The sequence below is a fragment of the Eublepharis macularius genome, chromosome 2 (assembly GCF_028583425.1).
Source record: "Eublepharis macularius isolate TG4126 chromosome 2, MPM_Emac_v1.0, whole genome shotgun sequence".
NCBI classification, from domain to species: domain Eukaryota; kingdom Metazoa; phylum Chordata; class Lepidosauria; order Squamata; family Eublepharidae; genus Eublepharis; species Eublepharis macularius.
In genome coordinates, this window is record NC_072791.1 from 143,848,922 (window position 1) to 143,874,525 (window position 25,604).

General features: G+C 42.5%; 1 protein-coding gene across 5 annotated transcripts in view; it reads right to left on the minus strand.

Annotated features, from left to right (window-relative positions):
* Positions 1-107: 107 nt before the first annotated feature.
* RIC8A (RIC8 guanine nucleotide exchange factor A) overlaps positions 108-25,604 on the minus strand; it is a 40,839-nt gene continuing 15,342 nt past the window's right edge. For 4 of the 5 annotated variants that reach the window (XM_054972648.1, XM_054972647.1, XM_054972645.1 and 1 more), the window contains 9 exons: positions 17,122-17,169; positions 12,932-13,546; positions 11,331-11,425; positions 10,346-10,496; positions 7,940-8,035; positions 5,991-6,135; positions 4,994-5,138; positions 3,438-3,557; positions 108-1,352 (listed from right to left, as the gene is read on the minus strand). In XM_054972648.1, coding sequence (XP_054828623.1) covers positions 1,217-1,352; positions 3,438-3,557; positions 4,994-5,138; positions 5,991-6,135; positions 7,940-8,035; positions 10,346-10,496; positions 11,331-11,425; positions 12,932-13,546 — 1,503 coding nt within the window. In that variant the 5' untranslated portion in view covers positions 17,122-17,169 and the 3' untranslated portion in view covers positions 108-1,216. Of the gene's footprint in view, positions 1,353-3,437; positions 3,558-4,993; positions 5,139-5,990; positions 6,136-7,939; positions 8,036-10,345; positions 10,497-11,330; positions 11,426-12,931; positions 13,547-15,681; positions 17,019-17,121; positions 17,170-25,604 lie in introns of those variants that run through there. The other variant, XM_054972644.1, reaches the window with a different exon arrangement.

Genomic DNA, 25,604 nt, shown 5'->3' on the forward strand with positions numbered 1-25,604 from the left:
AAACTGTCTGCAGCCATTCAAGTTTGGCCTTGGTTGTACCTTAGATCCTCTCAAAACTTGTTTCTAGTTGTTCCAAAACACAGTAAGCCACACGCCAACAATGCACACACATTGTTATCTGAAGATTTATTTTATCCTAGTGAAAAGCTTTCATTTATATTTGTGCTAAATTCAGAAATTGCTGGTAAAGTGGAAACAAGTTGGAAGATGGGATTGCTTCTTTCAACAGAAAAGTCTAAAATCAGAATGAATGATGTGATTACCTAAAGCAACCTGTGAACACTGAATGCAATAGAAACTTGGGACAGAAGCAGACAGAGTGCAATCAAGCAATTTGTCACTGCTTTTTTTGTCTGGCAAGCACAAAAAAGTGAGGAGAGTTCAGAAAACTAAACATGGTAGAAAGAGGAACAGCACAATGTCATAGACTCTCTAAGGGTCAAAGGCTTTCTGACCCCGTTATCTGGATGGATGTTTGTATGAACAAAGGACATTTCTCAGTTTCTCACATTACCCACATATTCTTGACATTTCCCCCATACATGTATTTTTGCACACTTATACTTACCTACATGTTTCTGTACATCCATAATGTGTCACATTGCTTACACATTCCACGTAAACTTCCAGCTGTATACAGTTTAATGTAACATATGTAAAAAATGCAGGTTTAGCCTGGTTCTCAATCCTACAGTATATTCCAATCATGTCTTCAGTATACCCATGTATTCTTAAAAACAAGTACATAAGCATGGTTGCTACATACGTGCTTGGCACAAGTATCAACACATACCTCTACCTGCAGACACCCCCCCCCCCTTCTATGCATGTATACCACATTTGCTTCTCTCACAAGTATCTGCACATACTGCATTCACAACACCTTAAGTGCAATAGCTCTTTTGGTGTAATGAGACTGCCCTTCCCGCTCCTCCCTATACAATCTTCATAAGATTCCTACTGGAAAGTCCTGGGAGTGAATGAGAGTGTGAGACTCTTATGGACATTGAGGGGAAGAGACCACGACAGAGCTAAACTGTGAAGAGCTCTCTGGGGAAGCAGTACTTATAGGTCTAGAGAAAAGGCAGATGTTACACCAGTCTAGGCAATGGATCTCCAGCCCACAGAGTCCTTTCCTGGAACTAGTCTCTTGGTACAGCACCGCTCATGGAGAGAGAGTAGAAGGTCCCTAGATTTTTAGGGAAAAGGTGACCGTTCAGTCCAATTCCAAATCAGAGTCATGTGATGCTGTCTCCTCATCTATTGGCTGAACAGCATCCTCCATTGAGGTTAAACGGAGAGCAGTCAGATTGCCCTCTGGAGTCACACCCATTGGCTGGATGACTTGTTGTCTGGAATGGGAAGAGGGAAAAATAGCAGATTAGTGTGTGGGGGGGTGTGTGTGGTTCCCAGGTGGAAATCCTTAGAGGAGATAGTGCAAAATAGATATGAAATGCGCCAAACTTTTCTTCAGACTGGCCAGTTACATGTAGTGGCACTGATTTTGCCGATGGCTGTGCCTGGCCTGAAGCTGCTGCGCCTGGCCAGGAGCGTGCGCTGGCAGCGGCAGCGCAGGGCAACTGAGCAGGAGGCCTGGGATGCCGCACGCACACCACCCTGGCTGTCTGCTGTGCCAATGGGGCGGCTGGCTTGCAGCTGCTGGCAGGGAATGCACAGAATCGTGTGGGTGCACTACCGAGGGCAGCGTGCCCTGTGTGATGATGTCACTTCCAGGAAGTGATGTCATTGCGTAGTCTGGGTGCACGCGTGCACAAGTGGTCGCAAGTGTGCCAACAGCCCTGGAGCTGCCCCCGGGTGCCGGCTATCCTCACTACGGCCCTGCATTTTCCTACAAGGAGAGGCCCTAATTCTGGTTGCATCACTAGCTAAAGGGCCATCCCTCCATGCTAAAAATATGAGCCTTCTAATGCCCTTTCCTGACAGATCCATGTTATGTGGTTAGATACCAATGCTATTATGAGCACAGAGGATTCAAGAAGTAACTGCTTTAAAATATCTCATAGTCAATTTAACAGGCAAATACTTTTGGAGTACATAGTGTTTTCCAGTTATGCAAGGGAACGTGAAGTTGCAGTGGAAACATTTAGAATAGCATTTCTGTCTGTCTCATTCACACTGGAAACATGTAGCATCTGTATTAAACTGTCTGCTGTCCTTTTTTCTCTGTCTCCCAAGGTATCTTTTGAATTCCTTAGGTAGATCCTGGGCTCCTGCTTGCACTACTCCTAAGTGATGCATAAGCAGCTACTGTAGAATGCATGCCTGGAGAGAGGCAGAATTGGTGGCCTCAGATCCTAGGGAGCTTGACTCTTGAAAGCTTATACCCTGGAAACTCTTGTTGGTCTTTAAGGTGCTACTGGACTTGAATCTCGCTCATCAGTTCCTATCTGTCACTGTACTAGTGCTTCCTAATAGCAACCATCCAGGGGCCTCAGCACAAAAATCAACATTATGGAACATTTAATACATGTGAAGTAATAAAACACAGAAAGCAGTTTATGACCCTAGATTTCCTGTTTTTTATTTCAACCAGGCATTCCCATGCCAATAAGGGTCCCAAAGAAGTTGCTAAGAACTGAAAAGAAAATCCTATTTATATGAGTTATCAAAATCTAGTTACTTTGTGTTTATCTAACCAATCGTCCTAGCTCCCTCTCCAAGTATACCCAATGTGTTCATTTTCCAGCCCTGATTAACCATTATCTACAACACTGAGCTTGGATTCCCTTTCCTATCCTCTTTCCAAATTCTAGTCATTTCTACTTTTATCTTGTTAATGTATATAGTTTTTAGCTCTCACTTGTAGAGGAAAAAACTTGATGGTGTTTGTGTAGCACTTTTTTTAACAGTCTAGTCATTCTGGATGAGAGTAATTAGGGCTAAGGTGCCTGTACTCAGCATTCATTTACCTTTTTGTCTCCCCATACCATTAGAGCCTCTTTATCTTCTAATGCATTAATGTCTGCAAATACACTAAGCGGTAAAAAGAAACCCTAGAAGTTCTAGTCATACTAAACTGAAAATGAATTCATGTTCATCTAAGTTATTATTTTAAAGTAAATTCCAATAACCGCTATTTAAGATTGCAGAGAGTGAAGACCTGTAATAACAGAATAATGGAAATCCAGTACAGCTAGGTAATTTGACAAAGTCTATTGAGCAATAAATCATTGTGTCTTGATAAATCTGCTAAAGCCATGGTGGCAGGGTAGTACCTTGCTGCTTGAACATTTTCAAACAACCTAATTGCACTGTATTCCCATTCAATGGTTGCAGGAGGAATTGTTCTCTGGGAAAAATCTACTTGTCTGAATCTACATTAGATAGAATTCCAGTGTAATTGATCTTAACCAAGCAGCCTGTTTAAACATGCCCCAAAGCAAAACCCCATTTTCACATAATGTCTCTCATGGTACCTGGAGAGTTTGTCAAACATGTTCACTAGTTTCATTGCTTCCAACTCCTTCTGCTCTTCTGTCATCCCCTCCATTGGATTGGGAAGTTTCTCTTCCACACGTCCAGTTATTGGGTTAATACTGAACAAGTATGCCAAAAATAAAACCAAACACACACACACACACACAGAGAGAGAGAAAAAATATGATTAAGACAGAAATATGTAAGTTTAGTAACCCCTGTGACTCTACTCTTCTGTGCTTTTACATGTCTTTCATTTAAACCAAAGGCTCTTGAGTATCAGCCAAAAAAAGTCATCGCTAGTCAAGTCCTGCCAAAGAGGTAAGGCCCCCAAGGAGCCTAGTCCTTGCAAAGAAACACACGTTGTCCCATGATTCTGCTCTATTTGGGGAACCCTGATTGCCCTATCAAATATATTTGGAATCCAGTACAGATGCCATCAGAGGTTATATTTATGCTTCAAGTTGTACTGCATCAAAGCAGTGTGTTCCTGATAGAGCATATGCATTTGGCAGAAATAAATAGTCGATGATCAGATACAAGGGCAGCTTGGATCCTGAGACACAATAACATGTATATGTACACTGCAGTAGACTACAGGTCAACCAAATCTTTCACTTGTAATTTTAATCTTTCCAGAAAGTGGATGACTTGTTTTGTGAAAGGCACTGTTTCTGTAGTACTTTACTTTTATGATTTGCAATGAACAATGTTGCAGTCTGTCCTAATTCGTGAGGATATTGGGGGTGGAGAGTGGGAGAGAGATTTGGAGTCCAAAAGCAAGGGACCTAGGATTATTCAGTAATTGCAGACGTTAATCATCTTAGCAAAACTAGTGAAATTGCATTATCCTCAACTGTTATTCCAAATGGCCTCTGTACTTTTCTTGATTAATTTGAATTATACTTAATTACATCACACCCTGTACTTCCTGCAGTCCACAGCCCCTTGACCCTACCGTTTACAACTTTTTTTCTTCATAAGCTCATGTATCTCTCCAGAAAAGGCTCCAGTTCAAGAAGGGTTATGTCAGAATGTCTTGTCAATCTTTAAGGTGCTATGAAACTCCTGTTTCTTTTTCAGAAGAAGGGAGTATCAATTGTCAGTCACCTGATACCACAATCAAACTCCTTTAATGTTAAAAATAACAGCAGTGTATCAGAAGATAAGAAATGTACCCTTCCATATCCAGATCAGCACTTGTCACATATCAGACATTGTCATAAATAATCTACACCGGTGGGATGCTAAGATGACAAATCATGGAAGATGGGACTGATAGTGCAATCCTTGTAGCAGGTAACAGGAAAAACTGCTGGCTGGGGGCTCCATGTGCACCACTATAAACAAGCTAATAGGCAAATAGGGAGGCCATCAGGCAAGGAAACAGTTAAGTGGAGTGTTAAACATGCAGAAAGTGAAGCGTGTGCCAAGAAGGTAATGAGAAGTTAGTAGTGTTGATAAAAGTGACGAGATGACAGAGAAAGGAACGTGCCAAAAGCAGCAAAGGAAAAAGTAGTGCCTAGATACGCTATAAATATTAATGGATCCATACTTGGACTTTGCTTCTTTGTACTCTTCTGTATCAGTATCTTCATCCTCAGAGTATTCACTGTCTGCCCGGCCACCAGCCATGAGGCCTCGTGCTGCCAGGAGCCCAGCAGCATTCCCATAACCTGTGTACTTCACAAACCGTGCCACTGTTGGAGCAAATGAAAATGAATGGATGCCATTCTTCTGCTCACATTAGCAATCTGCTCTACAGAAAACCAAAAGGACCGAAGGGAGCTGTTGAATGTAAATGTTAGTAAGACGAGGGGTTTTTTTTTTCCTTATCAGACCAATTTTCAAGGAGGCCGTTTCTTGCAACCCTTTCAAGCAGTTAGCCATATTTAGAGCTATCTTGACCCAATGAAGAGATTTTTGCCCCATAAGCCCTACACATTAATTTTGATAAGGATCTGATTCTTCTACAACTTTTCAGGCTACATCCCATCTTACTTTTTTCAACCAAATATTAACTCGCACAGTAGAAGAATTGTGTCGAATGTCATAAGGGCAAACATCTACAGGGCAAAACATATTTAGTAAGGACACAGAAACATCGCTCTTGGAAGAACAAGAAACTGCCTTCAATGCCACTGCCATTTGAAGAAAATGAATGGTAACTATTCTGTAAGTGAAGGAACTTTTATTATAGTAATGGCCAAGCTCTCATGCTCTATCCGAGTGTAAGCTTTTTTTTTATGCTGAGATTTCATCTGGGATTTTTTCTTTTTTGAGAATATCCCCAGCCAATGCTCAGCATGTCTCATTTTCATTCACTACATACCCTGGTAATGTTATTTTGGTCTTAGAATGTTCATTTTGCCCTGGATTTTAGCTCCACCTTAAAATCTGTTCCCCTCACCACTGCCTGACATTAAAAACCTCATAAGGATTATCATGTCAAAGGGATCAGCCTACCCACCCAGCTCCCTTTTCAGACAGCCAATGTATAATGTTGCAAGACATCTTGTGCCAGGAAAACAAGAAAAATGCCGAACACTCACCACTCTCCTTGCAGAGAACAAAGAGGAACTCTGCAGCACAGTGTTTCACGTCAGTGTCAATGTGAGTCATGAGGCGCACAAGCTTATTCCTCAGCAAATTCCCCACCTCAGGCCTATTTTTCACATCACGCAGTGGGGGTAGCACCTGCAAACCCATGAAAAGGGAAGTCTTGTGTTAACAGGTCCACCAATCAAATCCTCATGAGGCCCTGCTAGCATTGTACCAAAGAGCTCCTCAACAAAACGTCACCTACAGAAATTGCTTTGGAGGTATTTGCCAGCATAAATGGATTCTTTTAAAAAATGGAAATAAATTCACGAATAGCACAAGCATAGGAGAGACTCATGTCAGTTACCAATTATCATGACTTACAAAACAGCCAATAAGAGGCTAAAGAACTTCCACAACCATAGCCCCTAAGGAAAATTCAGTAAGGATAAATGCTGTGTCTGATGAGGGGGGAGAATGGAATTTTCCCAGTTACAGCCTGTCACATTTTGAGTGAGGGAAAAGCAGCATTTCCATTACTCAAAGCTCAACCTAAAGGAAAGACATGCAGACTTTGAAACAAATGATACATTAGACACAACTTCTGAGCAATCAGCTGATCACGTCAAAGGAGTTACGGATATGTAATAATGCAGCTTTTTCACTATGCCCATGAAGCAGAGCTGTGCATGCATTTATTGCACTATTATAGATTCACAGATCAGCAGCGAAGCAGAGAACTAGCAGCTTTACAGCTATCTGGCCAGATGGAAAAGAGCAGCATGGTGCAGTGGTTAGTGAGGGACTGGGAACTTGGAGCCCCAGTTTCAAATCCCCACTTTGCCATGGAAGCTTGCTAGGTGACCTTGGGTTAGTCACTCTCTCATACAGCCTAACCTACTTCACAGGATTGTTGTTGTAAGGATAAAATGGAGATGAGAGAGTGACATACGTTGGGCTTCCATTAGGGAGAAAAGCTGGGTATAATTATCTAAATAAATATGAAGCAATCCAAATGAGTGTTTTAGCAAGACTTCACCTTAACCCAAACCATGTACCCTAAGTGACTGCGTTAATCAGCCGTACTCCAGATATCCTAGATCTTTGCAGTGGGCTCAGCACTCCCATTGCAGCAGTGTAAAAGAAAGTGCCAACCAAGCCAGTACCCTGCTCTCTGTGTAAGTGGAAGGAAGTAATGAGCTACTCTGCTGCATGCACGTACACAGCAACTGACGCCTCAGGAACCTTCAGGATAGGGTAGAGAAAGGATTGCAGAGGTCAGGCAAAGCCAGAGTTTTCCTAATCCCTCCTGTTGGTGGCCATCCAATTTAGACTAGTCTCCATTACAAAGAAGTTCATCGCACTAGTTAGATTGCAAAATACTAATACATCAAAGAATATAAGACTAATAAATAAGAATGCGCTGCTGACCTAATGCTGCATCATGCACTGAACATCATGAGAAAGTATCAAATACACGACATGTGTGTGATTTTGGCAAAATGTATCACAACTGCGAAATGAGTAGCCTCAGAGCTCAGAAAAATCAAAATAGTTGTGCATACCAAAGATTCTAACTATTGTGATGCTTCTTGAGACCTCTACTCTCTCCATCACATGCTGCATGAAGACTGTGCATGTAACATAAACAGCATCTAGGACATGGGATAGTTGGTAGAGAAAATGTTTCCTTCAAGACACGAGTAGAAGTATTCCCATAGTTTCAAGGACAGTTCCCACAACGTCATGAAGGAACCAAGAATAACAATATTATCTGCGTGGTATATTTGTGCATAGTATTCATGCAATAAGCAACAGAATGTAATGATAAGAAAACATCTCCAATATACATCTCCAATATACATCTCTAGGCCTCTAGCACAGGGCAAGATTTGCTTCATAGTTTGCTGTTTCAAAGGACGTTTTATTTTCTGGGTCCTACCTGAACCAAATACAGTACCTTAGCTTTAAGGAACTTCCTTGTCTGTCGGTGGGCCCGGGCACTCTCAGTCAGCAAGTTCAGCACAGGAGTCAGACTCTCCTTAAGCTTGTGACCCTGTGGAAAAATCCCACAAGTACCAGGAGATCGTAACTACACACATTATGTTCCCTTATATGAAAAGTCTCATGGCTGTAGAAATCTTTATGGAAAGAACCGGGAAGGCCAACTCCCATTCTCTAAGAGCACAGGTAACTACAGAGTACCTGTCAGCCACCAATTTATCACTGGCCTGCAGTCAACCCAACAGTGTACATGACATTCAAGTCACCCCTTTCACAAGCTAGAACTACACGTGATACAAAAGACTGCCACCCCAAAATGGCAGCTCATGTAAGATTCCCCTCCATCGCACGTGATACAACTTACCTCATATTCTCACATGATTATGCTGAGCATTGCCTGTTCCCTGCCCTGCCAGTAGCAGCCAATATATGTGGAGCAGACATAAGAAGTCACTTAGTATAATGACATCAGGATTAAGTTATAAATCATAGTACACAGTAGTGGGGGAGGGGGAGCTCAACGTGGGGCTGTCATTCTTGGCAACAATGTTATGCTTCTTATAATATACACTTTCTCCCTCAATACATCAAAGTATGCTCTTCCTGCTAAATGACCTAACATCTCATTGCAAGCACTGAGTAAAAGAAAGTGTGTGAGAGCTGGTTCAAAGTATTACAGGGAAGCACAGGAGGCAGAAAAACAAGTAATTTGCATTTTTATTTTGCATGGTTAGATGTATCAAGTGAGACTCCCATATTTCACCCGGCATAATCCCCAAGACCTCAAGATACCTAGATTATGACGCTTTTTTCCCCCTGTGGTGTATGAACCAGCCCTGAGCAAATGCCATTCATCAGAAAGTAATCTCTAAGCTACTTTCCTAATCAATGGCCCTTTGGAACCATTCACCATCACCCAAACTCTGCTAATCTTTGCTATAATCTATGATCCCTACAGGAAAACTGACAGCTAGGAATATATTTGGCTATGAAGACACCCTGGAAGCCAGTGTATTATGCAGCAAAACAGACTGAAAAACAATGAGCTGATCCTTATTAATGCTTCTCTTTACTTCACTATTATAACTTATTTATTTACAAAATCATAAGAAAGCATTCATACTGCTTTCATTTTGCAGAATCTACAAACCCTAAATGTTCATGAGGGCATTTTTATAAAACGATCAGAACTGTAGTAGAATGGAACAGCTAAAGAGAATACTTTTCTAATGAAACAAGATAGTTGATTGCAATGTTTACTGTATGTATCACCTTGCTTTTACTGCATTGACTTCCTCCTTTGAAGTCCACTGCACTTTCTGCATTATGGTGTGTCATGCCTTAGACAGATTTTTGTTTGCATTGATTGTTTTGTAATCAAAGTCTTACTGCATTATTTCCTGGATGTCTCATGTTGTCTGATTGAATTGTTTTCTATTGCTCTTACTGCATTTTCTACGTGTGCAATTGCCTTTTGGCATGATGACATATCATGCCTTAGACAGTTTTTGTTTGTTTACTGGATATATTGTGCTGTCTTCTTGAATTGTTTTCTAAATGCTGTAATTTTCCCAGAGTCTCAGTGACAAGGATGGGCTACAGATGAAGAAAAAACAAAATTTATATCTTGTGTTTCTGCCCAATCAAGGTCACCAAGGCAGCTAACAATTAAAAACAAAAAATTATAAAACTATATACAGTTAAAACCAAAGCTAAACTACATCTATAAAACAAAAGGACAGCAATTGAAACAAAGCAAGAAGAAACGTTCACTGAAGGAACACCAGACAAAACAAAACAATCTTCATTCACTGGCAAAAGAGAGTGATAGAAGGGTGCAGACAAGTATCGCTGGGTAGGGAGTTCCATAATTTTGGACCACGGCAAGAAAGGCCCTCTCTTAGGTTGCCACTCATCTAACTACAGTTAAATGCTCATCTGGATCACTAAGTCCCATTTTACATTTCAACTAGTTGCTGACTCAGTTTCAAGCCAACCAAATACACCACCAAAACAACGAATGAAGCAATTCCTTTTTAATAACAGAAATAATCTATTATAGATGGTCCACCATCCAGCTAACTGCCTTATTTCCACCCAGTGAATTATCTTTCATCCCACTCACATTTTACAGCTCATCCATAGCCACTGTATCCCTGCCTCATCCCTATGATGATGATCACTGTTATAACAGCCTGTGTATAAAATAGAGAGATTTCTATGGTTAACCTAAAGCGAAACTCTTATCATACAAGCAGAGGGATGAATGCCCAGACCTGTCCTTTGGGGAGCACAGAAGACATCAGAGGTAAGAGTGGAGGTGAAGTAACAGGCAATTGTGAAACCCATCCTTTCCACCCACCCTGTCAAGGCGGCGGTCGAGGAAGTCCAGCAGAACATTGACAGCATCCATATTGACTCCCATGTATTCAAGCGAGCCTGGCTGCACTTTGGGTAGCAGCAGGACATCCAGACACTTGAGAGGCAGATTGCCCAAGAGGTTCACTGTGTGGCTGAACATGCATCAAAAAGCAAAACAGGTAGAGACTTAGCAACTTTCATGATCAACAAAGCACTATTTTGTAAATTAAACCTATCAAATATCCAAATAAAATATCTAAGCTCTGGCTACTTGAGAACAAGATCCCACAACTGTCCCTTTTCTGGTTCTCTCATGGAAAGCCCACTCAGGACAACTGAATTACTTATGCATTAAGTCCAGAGCATCAGACTTGGGCTGCTTCCACATGGCAAGAATTCTCCCTGTTGCTGACATCGCTGGTGCAAATGTGTCAGCAACATAGTTTCCACGTGGGAGTTTTCTTTGAACTTTTCCAACATCAGTCCCTTGTGGCTACCACTCTTCCCTGTCATGCCATCAGAGGGCTTTTTGAAGGCTTTTTAAAAAACAAATCTAAAATGCCCTTGAGAAGCCCCCAGTAGCACAGTTGGGAGCATGACAATAGTAAGGGGCTAACATGCTGGAACATACTGGTGATGTAGGTAGGACCTTTGAAAAAGTGGATGGCGTTTTTTCCAAAAAGATCATAGCAAAGCAGATTTGAGAAAAGTGCGCTAGAAATGTAGAAATGCTGGAAACAGGATGATGCTGTGTGGGTTCTTAAAAAATCATCCCAGTTTGGAAGCAACTGTGCAAAAAAAAAAAAAACCCATTCACATGGAAGCAACCTTGAACTTGAGTTCTTGTAACACTCTACATCAGTCACAAGTCCTCAGCACAGATGCTAACAGTTTTTCCCATGTTAAGGCAATTTCAGTATTGCCATTTTCTCTTCTAGCTAAGAAATACAGTAGGATCCAAATTTTTCATCAGAACAAGTCTTTACCTGTGAAATTCTTCGGTTCGGTCCTCACCATCTGCTGAAATCATCAGGCAATGGCGGAGAAGGGCACTTAGGTGCCGGTATAGAGCAGCATCTTCCTGCCCCAAAACATAATGAAAAGCCTGATTTTGAGTGGTGGATACATATCTCTTTTGCAGTCTCCAACAAACCACTCTTACTGTTCTCTAGATGTTTGTATCAAGATAAAAGTGCAAACTAAGAATATGCATGGTGATCACATTTGGAAGCTCGGAATACAATCTCTGCACATAATTTCGTGTTTCTGGCTGCCAGTTTAAGGGACAAATATGTGGACACAGCTGACAGGAACGGAGATGAGAGAGGTTTGCAGGAGCCCTCAACATTTCTTTCAGCTCCTCCCCTTAGCCTTAAGGCCTTGTTCTGCCCTTGTCTTCCTCCCATATTCTCTAAACCCCAACCTCTTCCTCCTTCCCTATCCCCAAATGTCAAATTCTGCATATAGTATTTAAGTTAAATTGATGCATATGCAACTAGACAAACTTGCAGACTACTTTCCTAGCAGAGTTTGCATCATCTGGTTGTTGAATCTGGAAACTTTTTATGCAGAACTTTAGATCCTGACAAAGTGAAGATTGCCAATAACAGAAACATCTCCCTAGAAAATGTTCAGCTCTCACGTCACATAGCCCGTGCTGCACTTTACACTTTGTTCTCCCACATCATCTTCCTCACAGGTCTTCTTCAGCAAGTAAGAAAGACCCCACACTTTTCTACAGTATATGCCATTGGGTCTACCATCTAGTTAATACAAACACTAGGTGATGGTTTGACTTAGTTATTGCTGCACAGATATTTAACAGCCAGTTCACTCGCCTTTCTTTTCCAGTAAGACATATTGCTGAAAAACACATTGTGCTGGATACTGTAGGAGAGATCCCTGTGAGCAAAGGAAGGGGTGATTTCTGCCAATCCCCCACTGCGGCAGCCCTCCAACTCCCCCCTCATGTTGCTCCTGGGGGTCCCCCATCCCAGAGGAGCACCATTTTTTATTTCTCCTTCAGTTTATAGCAACAACCACACAAAAAAAATTAAAAGTTCAACATTAATAGGTTAAACATACTACAACATCAAGATATGTTCCAATAATTGATCTATTACATATTACTGCTTTTAACGGAAATCTTACATCATATTCACTTAGTAGTACTTAATAAATGCATATCACGCAACAGTTTCATGGGCATTGTCTACTTAGTGGTGCCTCCCTTTCCATGTATTCTCAAAAAGACAGCCATCTACTAAGAAAATCAGTAGAGTAAGGTGTTATTAACTACTTTAAGTGGCAAAGATATCTTAGGAGCATCATTTCAGAGGGAATTTTAGGCTGCAATAAGAGAGGGAAGGCAGGGAAGTTGTGCTTCCATGCACATAATTTAAAATGCAAAAGCAGTGAGATGGATAAACAGAGGTTTGTTCCTGTGGAATGAACATGTGTTGTTTGACACATGGAGGGTTGCAAGCAATTGCCCGCCTCCCCAAATGGTTTCCTGGCCAGAAATCTAAAGACAAGGAGAAATGCCCGATAAAACAGAGATCTTGCAAGCCACTTCCTGGTGCCTCACCTCGTCGACCTCCCTCTTGCTGGTGTCAAAAGTGATATTGAAGAGCACCTTCAGGATCTCCATGGCACGCTCCACCTCCTCTCGAGGCAAGAGCATGGCAGGGTTCTCCTCAGCAGCCACCTCATGAGGGTCTATCCACTTCACTCCCAGTGTAAGCTCTAGGGTATCCGTCATCAGACCAATGCCCCGGAGTTCCTGCGCAAACTGCTGCCGGATGTCCAACCTTAGTGCGGTCAGCAAAAAGAGAAGACGTAAGTCAAAAAATTTGATTTCATGGGGGAGGTTTCTTTCATTGTAGAGTTTGATGCGTTCTGTGAGGCCCACCACAAGCTGGGCTTCAGAGGCCAACTCTTGGGCCTCATGGCTGCTGAAGACCACATTGCACAGACACTTAAGTGCCTCCAGGATCACATCCAGGTCTGGAACCTCCCGAATTTGTTCTTCTGTATAATCAATACCAGCATGCCTAGCTAGCGTCTTCAGGCTTTCCATGGTTGAAAAAGGGTCAAGACAGCTTTTGTCCCTGGAGAGGATGCGTATGCTTTCCAAACATGTGACCTGGCAGGATGGCTGCAGCACTCTCTCCAAAAACTTGATGAGAAGCAGAGCCAACATCTAGGACGTTAGAAGGAAAACATGAAAAGAACAGTAAGTCCAGCGGTTAAGGAATAAGCTTCTATGTAAGAAAAGAGTACTAGACTGTATCTGTATCTGTGGATTGCACAGGTTCAGTTAAGTTCCAAAGTACCTTACACCTGATCAAACCATATAGCATCCCAGCCCCATCTCTGCCTATACTGTAAGCATTGTGAGCACTGATGTGGCTCATGCAATACCTCCCCCCTCCCTTCATATGCAACAATTTCACTAAAGACTTTCACTTTAGCAACAATCTGCAGTTTAGTGTAACATCTGAATCTGGAAGACATAATGATGCAGTGAAGAGTGATTCTGCCTAGTAAAGCATTACTAAGTGAGATTTCAATCCTGGAACAATGTAAAATCTGGCAGGCCTGCTTACTGAGCTCCATTTATCTTTACCTGGTTTTATTCTGCAAACCATAGTGCAACTTCACCCAAATGCAATTACAGAAGTTAGACATTAGAAGATACACATTTTGGAACATTGTTAGGAGTAGGACTGGAACTCTCAGTAATATGCTGTTTTGGTTAACGAGTCTGTGTTCATAATACAAACTACTGTCCTCTGTAAGACTACTAGTTGATTTCTATCTGGACCCAAATCTGAGGAAGAGAGACTGAAAAATTAGGGAAAGATAAGAGAATGAAATACCAGCTTTTCATCCTAAGACTAAGTGCAAGGAAGTCATTGACACAGTTACTATGTGTAAATCACATGCTGTATAATTTGATAAAACCACCACATATTTTTATTAAACATTTGTGTACTTGCACTTCGGCATGCTTGCAATCGCAAGAAAGCTTGCCTGAACAAACATAAAACTGTGTTGGCATCTGTGCACTCTGAAGAATATGCCTGCCTCTGCATGACCCTGTTCTGGCATCAGAGGTATGCATGCATTTCCATTAGCAATGGGCATGTAGTTATAAAAAGATCAAACACTACCGATTTACAGGACTTGCAGTAGCTCAGGGTAATTGGCTTAGTAATGCTGCCTCTTCAAGGATAGTTCATGAAGGAGGTGAACTTTTAATTCCTTATGTTTGCTCTTCTTCAAGAGAAAGGGCTTTCTTTTCACATGAATGTAATGTCCAACAAACAGTATCTGTTAGGCAACTTTACCATTTGCTAGACGCTACTTTATAAAATTCTTAATGTCATGAATATGTTTTTAGAAGTAGCACTTGGATGCTAAGATGAAGTATGAGGTATGCCAAAAGGGTAATATACACAAGGAGTTCACAGATCAAAACTTGAACTCCAGGTATTTCTCCAGTTACGTACCATCCCTCTGAAACAGACATGTATGTTAGTCTCCTGACATTATGAACATATGGAGCTACTTTCAACAATGCCAGGTTATTGGTCCATCTAGTCCACTATTGTCTACTCTCATTGGCTGCAGCTTTCTAATTGGAAGTTTCAAGTATTAAACATCAGGCCTTTTAAGTGCAAAGCTTGTTCTGTCACTGAACTATGGCTTCTCTCCCTAACATTAAACTTCTGAATTTTCTGTGACTTAAATAATCAGGACCAGCCATATAAATTTACTATAGTGTTGCCAAGTCTTCACTTAGAGAAGTGAAACAATGCAGTAACAATAGGATCTACATTTGCTGCACATCCAGCCCTTGAAGCTTTTTGGCCACCTTTCTCTCCTGCCACCTCTGAGACAAAACAAGAATTCTGTTTGCTACAACAGGCAACAGAGGAGGCTGGGCAAAGGGACTGGCAGGTGCTGCAGCTGATCATTTATTGGTGTCACACGGCTTTCAAAGTGGCAGGCACCACCTCTGGATGAAGACCGGGCAATCCAAATTCATAATCAGCATTTTAAAGGTAAACCAAAAAGCTGTTTTTCTTCACATAACATATACTTCCAGATCCAGTAACCTTTATTGGCATAATAAAAGCGTCAAAAAAGTTAACATATACTTAACCAATGAAACTAATTGGGCAACTAACTAATTGCATTTGCCACAGGACACTGCAATCGCTATTAGCATAAATGGCTGATAAAAGAATTTGGTGCATAAATGGAGGAGGACTGGTATGTTAGTGGCTATGAGTCACTGAAGTTAAAAAAAAAATCAAGATCCATACTCACAGGTTGCATTTGCCGATGATAAGATGTTGGGATTAACAACAGGAAACTAAGACTGCCAACATGCGTGGTTTGTGAACTTCTCCAAGGCATCTGACTGGCCACTCTTGGCAGACAGGATGCTGTTATTGAGGGATCATTGGTCTGATCCTGCAATCCATTTCTTTTGACTTCCAACAGCAAAAACAGGAGCCACAACTCAGGATTTGTTTTTGTTTTTAAATTACATCTTGCTACTTTCCCATGAAATTCAAAGCAGTGTTCAAGAGTTTTCCAAATGATTTTGTGTCCAGGCATTGCTCTGATCCAGACCTGACCTGAAATGGTTGCCTTAAGATGAACACGTGCCATGGGAGAGCACATTCTTGGCATGCAGAAGACCCCAAATTGAATCTCCAGCATCTCTCGCTAAATAGAATACAAGGCAGCAGTGTCCAAAACTCGGGAGAGCTACTGAGAGGGTAAACAGGGCTGCAATGGATGGGCCACTGGTCTGATCTGGTAAAGACAACTATATATGAAACAACAGCACAGGAACTAACCCTCAATGCAACAGATCCCAGGTGCTCAACTGTTCAAGTGTTATACAACTATCCAAGACACTTGAGACACAAAGGCAATTCACACAAATATTATGCATGGATAGCTATTTGCATTTGTCCTCTCTATGCAGTGGTCAGCCAGCTATGTGCAGATGCTACCAAGTCCAAGAATAAGCTTTCTGAATGTTGCCACAAAGTCATTATTAATGCTTATGTTGAAATGTGCAAAATGCTTAATTTTGTGCATGGCAGACCTGCACAATTAGCCATAGAAAGAGAGCAAATGTGTGTGAACAGGTTTGCACTTCTTCAGACAACTCCATGGTATAAAACAGTGGTCTTTGACCTTTCTTACCTTTAATCCACAGGTTGCAGCATATGACAAAGTCATACGCCAAGATAAAGGGTTATAACTTCACCAAGTGTCAAGGCCAGGACCATGGGCAGCAGATCAAGTGATCCAGGGACAGGATACATAAGACAAGCACTTGAAAGCTTCCACAATGAGCGGCACACCAAGGGTCAGAACCCTAGAGGAATCCTCTCCACTGCTAGGTGACCTCACTTTACTACCCTGCTGCTCCTCTCAGCATGAGTACAAAGAGACGCAAGAGGCATGGCACCCTTGCTCTCTATGCATGTGCACAAGCAGCAGAACCTTCAAAAAGGCAGCACAAAATGGTGGCTCTAGGAAAGTGGCTTGTGACCAGCGACTGAGGCTCCACAACCTGACCCATGGGTTGAAGGCCACTGGTACACCACACTGACTGTCCTCCTTCCCCAGCACTTTTCCAATATGGTATTTCATTCCAGTGAGGCCCCATCAACCTCTCTCAACCAGTCAGCATGACCTCACCAACTTTAGAACCTTTCACCAACAGAATTTAAGAAAACTACTTGCCTTCCTTTCTTCTCGTTCCTCATCTTCAAAGGTGAAACACTGAGACTTCTGAGAATACAAAGGGGGAAAAAACAATTGAAGCAAACTGAGAAAATAAAATTTACTCCTAACAAAAAAAGTAACCAACTGACCAGCAAAAGAAAAAAACAACCTGTTTAGAACTGATAAGGGGAACAACCCATAGAGGTAGGTTTGCATCATCCTAGGCAGCTTGTGAGCCAAGGAAATCAGTGGGGCCTTTGAACATCTCAGGTTACAGGTCATGTGAAGTTGTCAATGGACAACTAGGATGGAATGTTAAAGATATTTATGACATGAGGCACTGAACAAACCAGTCATGATCTGCAATCCCTTAACCTACTTGTGCCAGGAAAGCCCATTTGAGGTCAACAGGGACCAACCAGAGGATATGTGCTTAAAGCTCCAGTCTGATTCAACAGAACAACACTGAAGAGATATACTCCATGCTGGTGACTTCAAGACAGAGTGGCTGTCTATTCTGTAACATGCCATTTTGTGGGTGAAGTTACATGACCCAAGTCTTGAAGAAGCACCTATATCATGATGTAGCACCAGTTTTCTAAAGCTCCTCATTCTATTGGTGGCATCTGTGAGAATCAAGAGAGAAAGTGATAGGGTTGCCAGCCTCCAGGTAGTGGCTGAAGATCTTCTGGAATCACAACTGATCTCCAGCCAACAGAGATCAGTTTCTCTGGAGAAAATGGATGCTTTGGAGGGTGGATTCTATGGCATTATACCCTGCTGAGGCCCCTCTTCTCCCCAAACCCTGCCCTCTCCAGGCTCCACCCCCAAAATCTCCAGAAATTTCCCAACCTTGAGCTGGCAATCCTAGAGAGTGAATGTGTGTTGGTTCTAAGGCCAGCATCAGCCCAAGGTGAGGTGGGCTTCTGGTAGAGCCCACTGCTGCTGACTCCCTAGTTACACATCTCCTCTTATCTTGATACCTCCTTCTGAGTGCTTTATCACCTCTGCTCCTAGCTACGTATATGGCCGAGCGCTGCTAGAGAAGGACATGCAGGTGCTGCACAGAGAATCAGCATTCCTGGTGGATGTGGCACTGGCATTCCCAGCTGCACCCGCCACCCCACACCAACGGGGAAAGGGTGTGCAAGTGTGGGTACCTGTGACTGCAGGTGGGGGGAGAGCTTGAAAGTAGGCAAAGGAAGAACTCAGGCAGGTGGGGGCACATGGGAAACCTTGTAGTGGGCTTGGTGGGGACCTGAGCACTCTCTGCCAAGCCCCCGCCCCCAAACCTGGAACCTGCCCTGGTTGGTACAACCCAAGTCTCAGGGGTTCAGCTTTCATGAAAACAGACATACATGGTCAGGGAGCCTACAAGTGTATTGGCAAGGTCCAAAATGAGACTCATTAGGCAAGAGTCATGCTCAGAAGAACAAGGCATGCAACATGTCGGAGCATTCAAAAAAGAAACAGTTTCACACTTGCCATAGTAACAACCTTGCAGACAGCCACTGCTCTCTGCACGTCACATGTCAAAAGAGGTATCTCTGTTTTACTCCTAGAGGTATCTCTGTTTTACTCTGTATTTCCTCTTAGAGATCAAGTATTACATGGAACTACCTTGCCAGAAACCCATAGTATATAAAACTGTGTGCACATATCACACATTCATTTCACAAGTTTCAATTTTAAAACAAACAAAACATTCAGAACTTCTCGTCTGACAGCCAGTTTTGCTGAACAATGCACTAGGGCGCCATTTGCAGTAGCATTTATCTTTGGTTATGCTACCATTGGTATACCTCTGGTAGTTTGGTATGTAATACCAAGGTAGATTACACAGTGCAAGTGAAATACAATATAATTATGGCAGAATTGCTCTAAATGTTGTCCACATACTAGCATAGCAATAGCCTAGTCCAATTTCTAGAAGAAGAAAGAAGCACAGGCCTTTGTTACAACCTTGCTTCTGTGAGGGTCCCCTTTGCCAGGGGCCCACACTAGTTTGCTGCTTTTTATTCCCTTAACATTTCCTGTCTCCAAACCCAGGATGAGAAGGAGATCTGCTGACCCCAACACTGGATATATTTAAACTATAACTTGCAACATGGATTATCTTTAATTTATCCATGCATAGCACTTATTTATTATTGTTATTAATGCCAGGAAGACTCAGACAATTTTTATGTTTCAACTTTCGAAAGCAAAGTTTATCAGTGCAATCCTAAACAGAGTTACTCCAGTGTAAGCCCACTGACTTCAATGGCCTCAGACTGGAGTAACTCTTCTTAGGATTGCACTGTAAATGTCCCATTCAACCTGTCTCTACTTCATTTATGTAAATATACATATAAATCTGCAACACAGAAGCCTATCTTTCATTCCACCATTCCTAATACATAAGATTTTGGACATTCTTTACACTTTGAAATCCCAAGTTAACTACTCTTAATATTAGCATAATGTTCAATAGTCTTTTAACGATTTCTTACACTATAAAGGGACTAATAAACTACAGATGCCTGGTATGTTAGAAGAACCTGACAAGGATCACAAAAAAAATCTTATACAGATTTAGAATATATTACAAGTTTATTGTAAGTATTTAACAATGAGGGATGCTATTAGGTCTAGTTGACGTGGCAAACATAAAAGAAAAAATAATGGTTGCAGCACCACTAGATTCCCAAACAATTCAGAGATTATCAATATATTCACAATATTTCATATCGCTACTAGCACTTAATCAGTAGCATAGCAAATCACTGTGCATCTAGCAACATTGTAGCAACATTCTATCTAAACACCATGTGTAAGACAAAGCACCAAAGTTATCTAATTAAAAATTTCTCCCTAAATGTATTCTCTCCTGCTCATATATTCACATACTACGTAACAATCTTCAAATATATTCTACATCTTTAAAAAATGGTATTTTTCAGATTTGGATTTCTGGAAGGACATGAATATCAAATTTCAACGGTACTCCGTTTCCCCAGTACCATTTTGAAATTCAGGTTTGAGCTTTTCCAGGATTCTAGAATTATTTGGGTCCCTGAAGACCTCACGTTTCAAGATATGCCCCCCTGAACAATGTGCCTCCAGCCATCCTACTTGCAGAGGGGGAAAGGCCCCCAAAGGAGGCAGGAAATGAGAAGGGGTGATTCAGAATCACAATTCTGCTAGGCCTTGGGAAATTTGGAGAATCAATGAAAAACAAGACACTTGCAGCTGCTGATAAACTCCAGAACACACCCACACCCACCCCACCCACACACCCACACATGGGAGGGGAGGAGTTGTAATGGCTAAGAATCCCAGAAAATCATGGTAATGATCCAAAACATCCATTTTCATGTACATGTTGGCTCCGGAATTCCAGAATACACACCACTAATAATCTTCCCTGTACAATCAAATCCTTTTTATTAACAACCTGCTCCCTGGTTCTCTATTTATTTTTTCTTCCAGTTAAATAGTATCTTTCAGATGGTTTGATTCAATCCTCCACTTTCCTCTTCTGTACTGAAACTTACTGTCCTTTACAATCAGCTGAACTTGGGTTAACTATTGACATTTCTTCACCATGAAGTGATGGGGAAACTCTGGATGGCCATGTGGTTCTAGCTTTTGGTAACTGTCTTGTGCCATCCAAGGATTCTCAGATTCAAGGAAAATCCTTTCCAAATTGCAGCTCATCATTCCTGCCCACCCACACGTCCTGAAGGACTGATGGACAGAAATCACAGTAAAGAGCCAAAATTAGACCTCTTGCTTTTTAATTTGCCTTCTGAATTGCCTCATAAAATTATAACAACATGTAAACATTTATAATCACCATGGCCAGAAAACTACTTGGCAAATTTACTTTTCATTTATACAGTTATCTACAAGGTAGATTTTTAAACAGACCTTGGCAAATCACTTTTGACAGTACAATTAAACAGTCCAACTGGCAATCACCTCTCTCTTGTGGGAATACTAGATGAAATAAAAACTCAGATTCCAGCTTTAGAAATGTTTCAGTAACACTGACCAACACAGCATCCTAGGCCATCTCTGGCACACATGCCAAGCAAGGGCATGCCAGACCGTTTTAATCAGCATACAAGGCCATTTGACTACCCAAGGAACTGAGGTGCTGTCAGTGCTGCTGGAGATCAGTTTGAGCTCAGCATATCTGGCCAGGAACAACCCGTATCTCTCTCCTTACCTCCCCTTTTGTTTGCTAGCATGCAAGCATCTCCACAGGTAGACGCTGGCTTCTTCAACAGTGATGATTCTCCACAGAGCTCTTGTTGCTGCTGCAGATGCAGATGTGTTTGCAGGGGCAATGACACATCCACTTGGAGGCTTCCCTTCACTCTTTCCCTGAGGCATTTTCAGTGTTTTCCTCTGCAGCAAATCCATGTTTTCCCTCAAGGAAGGATGCCATCACAGCTGTCATGGCAAGTCCCCACCCTTTAGGGGTCTTGTGCAAAACACATCCTACAAGAGGGGTAGGGAAGCTTTTTGGTATTTGTACCAAAAAGGTGCCTACCCTTCTTGTAGGTCTTGTTAATGAAATCTAGTACTTCATTCTTTTTATATTGAATCAACAATCTTTGCTTTTATATCCACTTCCACGATCTGCTACTTTCAGCTCCCTCCATGGTGGCTGAAGGTCCATGGATACCCTAGAAACAGACACCTGTCTATAGAAAAGAGTCCAGTAGCACCTTTAAGACTAACCAACTTTACTGTAGCATAAGCTTTCGAGACTCACAGTTCTCTTTGTCAGATGCATGGAGGGTAAGAAGAAACTGGTCAGATACATAGGTGGAGAGGGGAGGGGGGAGTAGATGCAATCAGTAGCTTCTGATAATGGGATTGGTTACTTCTGATAATGAGATAAGCATTCATAGTCTCTATTCAATCTAAGCCTGACCGAGTCAAATTTACATATGAATTCCAATTCAGCAGTCTCCCTGTTGGATTCTGTTTTTGAAAGGTTTCTGTTGAACTACAGTGACCTTTAAGTCCTTGATGGAATGTCCTGATAGATTGAAGTGTTCTCCCACTGGTTTCTGGATGTTGCCATTTTTAATGTCAGATTTGTGCCCATTTATTCTTTTGCGCAGAGGTCGGCTGGTTTGTCCAATGTACAGAGCAGATGGACATTGTTGGCACATGAGGGCATATATCATGTTGGAGGATGAGCAACTGTAAGAGCCAGAGATAGTGTAGTTGACGCCATTGGGTCCTGTAATGGTGTTTCCTGGGTAGATATGAGGGCAGAGCGGGCATCTGGGTCTGTTGCAGGGTCTTGTACCTGTGTTGGTGACTCTGCTAGCCAATTCATGATTGTAAGTGAGAAGTCGTTTAAGGTTGGGGGGCTGTCTGTAGGCACAGAGAGGTCTTCCACCCAGGGCTTGTGAGAGAGAGGCATCATTTTCCACGATGGGTTGTAGATCACTGATGATACATTGGATGGATTGGAGCTGGGAACTATAGGTAACAACCAGTGGTGTTCTGTTGTTAGTTCCTTTAGGTTTGTCCTGGAGCAGGCTGTTTCTGGGTACTAGTCTGGCCCTGTCGATTTGTTTCCTCATTTCATTTGGTGGGTACTGTAGTCCCAAAAATGTTTGTTGTAAATCTCTTAAGTGTGAGTCCCGGTCGAGAGCATTGGAGCAGATACAATTGTAACGTAAGGCTTGGCTGTAGACAATCGATCGAGCAAACTGATCCCATTATCAGAAGCTACTGATTGCATCTACTCCCCCCTCCCCTCTCCACCTATTTATCTGGCCAGTTTCTTCTTACCCTCCATGCATCTGACAAAGAGAACTGTGAGTCTCAAAAGCTTATGCTACAGTAGAGTTGGTTAGTCTTAGAGGTGCTACTGGACTCTTCTATTTTGCTACTACAGACTAACACAGCTAACTCCTCTGGATCTATGACGCCGGTCTATGCCAGCCCCTCACTTCAGTTTGAGAACATGAGCATGAGTGTAAGCCCTGCTTCAGTGTCAGCCACTTTTGATAGATCTGAGGAACCGGAGGAAATATATACCAAACGTCCCCTGTATACCAAAGTTCTGTCCAAATATCCCATCATTCAGAGGATGTTTTCAAAGGTAACTACCAAAATTCTCATGCTCCTTTCATATATTAGATTAACATTTTATCAACTGTAGAGCAGGCACATTGTATCTAATGACCTTACCCAGACTATAACCCATTTTCATCCAGTCCAAACAGCCTTTTGTAAATAGCAGAATAGGAGTAGAGTGCTCGAGTGTTCACACCTTCCTTTTCAAAACGACAATGCTCTCATATCAACAGTTCCATCTGAAGAACACTTTCCTGGGTATAAGCCCTATTGAATACACATGAGTAGACCAGGGCCCTTTTCACACTGCTTACCTTCACTTGCAACGACGCAGAACATCGCACTAAAAACGCGGAAGATCGCGTTTTCTCGTGCAAGATTTGCACAACATCGCACAAAATCTCGCGCGAGAAAACATGATCTTCCGCGATTTTAGCGCGATGTTCCCCGTTGTTGCGAGTGAAGGTAAGCAGTGTGAAAAGGGCCCTGCTTAGGATTACTCTCCGAGTTCACCCGTATATTACTTCATTTCTGTAATGGGATCCAGCACAGTATAGGAGTCAGATTATCCGACTAGGATCTGGGAGATCTATGTTTGGATTTCCACTCTGCCATGGAAGCATCTCAGCCTGAACGACTTTACAGGATGTTGCAAGGATAAAATGGAGAAGAGAATGATATAAACCATACTGAGGTTTCCATTTGGGAGATGGAGCTGGGGCATAAATTAAGTGAACAAATATTAATAAATGTTTTCACTACAATTTTAGTGGGGATTAAACTATTATTTTTCCTTTTACATAGAATCATAGAGTTGGAAGGGGCCATACAGACCATCTAGTCCAACCCCCTGCCCAGTGCAGGATCAGCCTAAAGTATCTCTGACAAACATTCATCCAGCCTCTTTTGTCCATTCCCCCCAATCACCACTACTAAGGAGAACTGCTATCTAATACTCCTTTGGACTGGGAATCAGGGCATAGAAGACTGCGCATTTTAGTCTATTATTTCTGTCCATAAGACTGAAGCAGTTACATATTTCCCTATAACTGTCTGTACCGAGTTAAAATTAATTACACTTTTAATTACATTATAAGCAAAATTATGAGTCTTAGTTTTGACTTACTTAACTCCTGTTGAAACCAATAATACTTAGGTAGGTAGGTAGTACTTAATTACATCCAATTTTAGCTAGATTGTGCCCATTGTCTCCTTCAAACATCCCAGGGGACACAGTAGTGTTACCAGAACTGCTTTTTATTATAAGGGGGAAATTAGCTTTAGCAGTCTGTAACTTAAAATTAGCGCGGATCTTAACCTATGTCTACGGAGGTCCCGATTCCAGACACTCTAGTGAAAAAGAGGCAGACTACAAATAGGTTCCAAACACGTGTATTTAGTGTGGCGTAAGCCTAAACTTGCACAAGCATACAAAGAACATACAAGACCTAAGAAATACAGAGTAGGAAATATAGAGACTTTCGCATTAGCTGGTTCCCAACGATGGTAGAGGGAATACTCACTTATCCTGAAGCGAAGCAGAGACACAACAGCGAGGGTGGCCCAATGCCAGCACTGGGACCACAGACGGACAGCGAGGGGTTCTGGATAGGATGGCACGAGCCTGGCTGGGACAGGACGGGAATGGCACGAGCAACGTGTCGTCTGAGAGACCAGCTTAAATACCCCAAAACGTACCCTGGGGCTGGTGCTGTACTTGGTGGTTCTCACAGTTTAAAACAAAGGTTCTAATGGGCTACTGAATGGCTTGGATGGGCCACTTTGGTAATCAGATCGTGATAAGTAACACCTCAGGAAAAAGGGACAAAGGAGGGAGGGGGAAATCCGAGTGGGCTGAATGGATGTTCCAGCGGACAGGGCTTGTCCTGATGTCATCAGCTCTGGAATGCGGAGGTTTCTTTGAGATGCATTCTCTAAGTGCTTGGGATGGTCGGCACTTAGTTCCTTCTCCGGGGCGGCTCCTAAGATATGCAGAGCGGGGCGAGGTACTCTCGCTGCGGACGTGGTGTGCCCGCTTTGCCGAAATGGCTTCTCAAAGCAGTCTTCTTCCCTGGGTCTTCAGGCTGCCTGGGAACATGGATGCCGGCTGGGCATAGCAGGGGCTGGATAGCAGGCTGCCCGGTAGCGAGGGCAAGCTCGGCGACCGACTCGCGGGAGGCTCCAGGCGGGAACTGACCAGGGAGCGCCTAGCCAGGCTCGCTGGAGGTTTCCCCGGCAGGCGCCCGGCTGCTAGCAGCGGCGTGGGCCCATATGAGGCAGGCTTCCATGGAGGCAGGGGGAACAGCACATAAAACACAGTCCAAAGCAGGGAACATGCACAGTCCATGGCAGATGGCAATGCAGGCACGGGGCACACTTGTAACACAGTCCAAACACACACTGGGAAATCC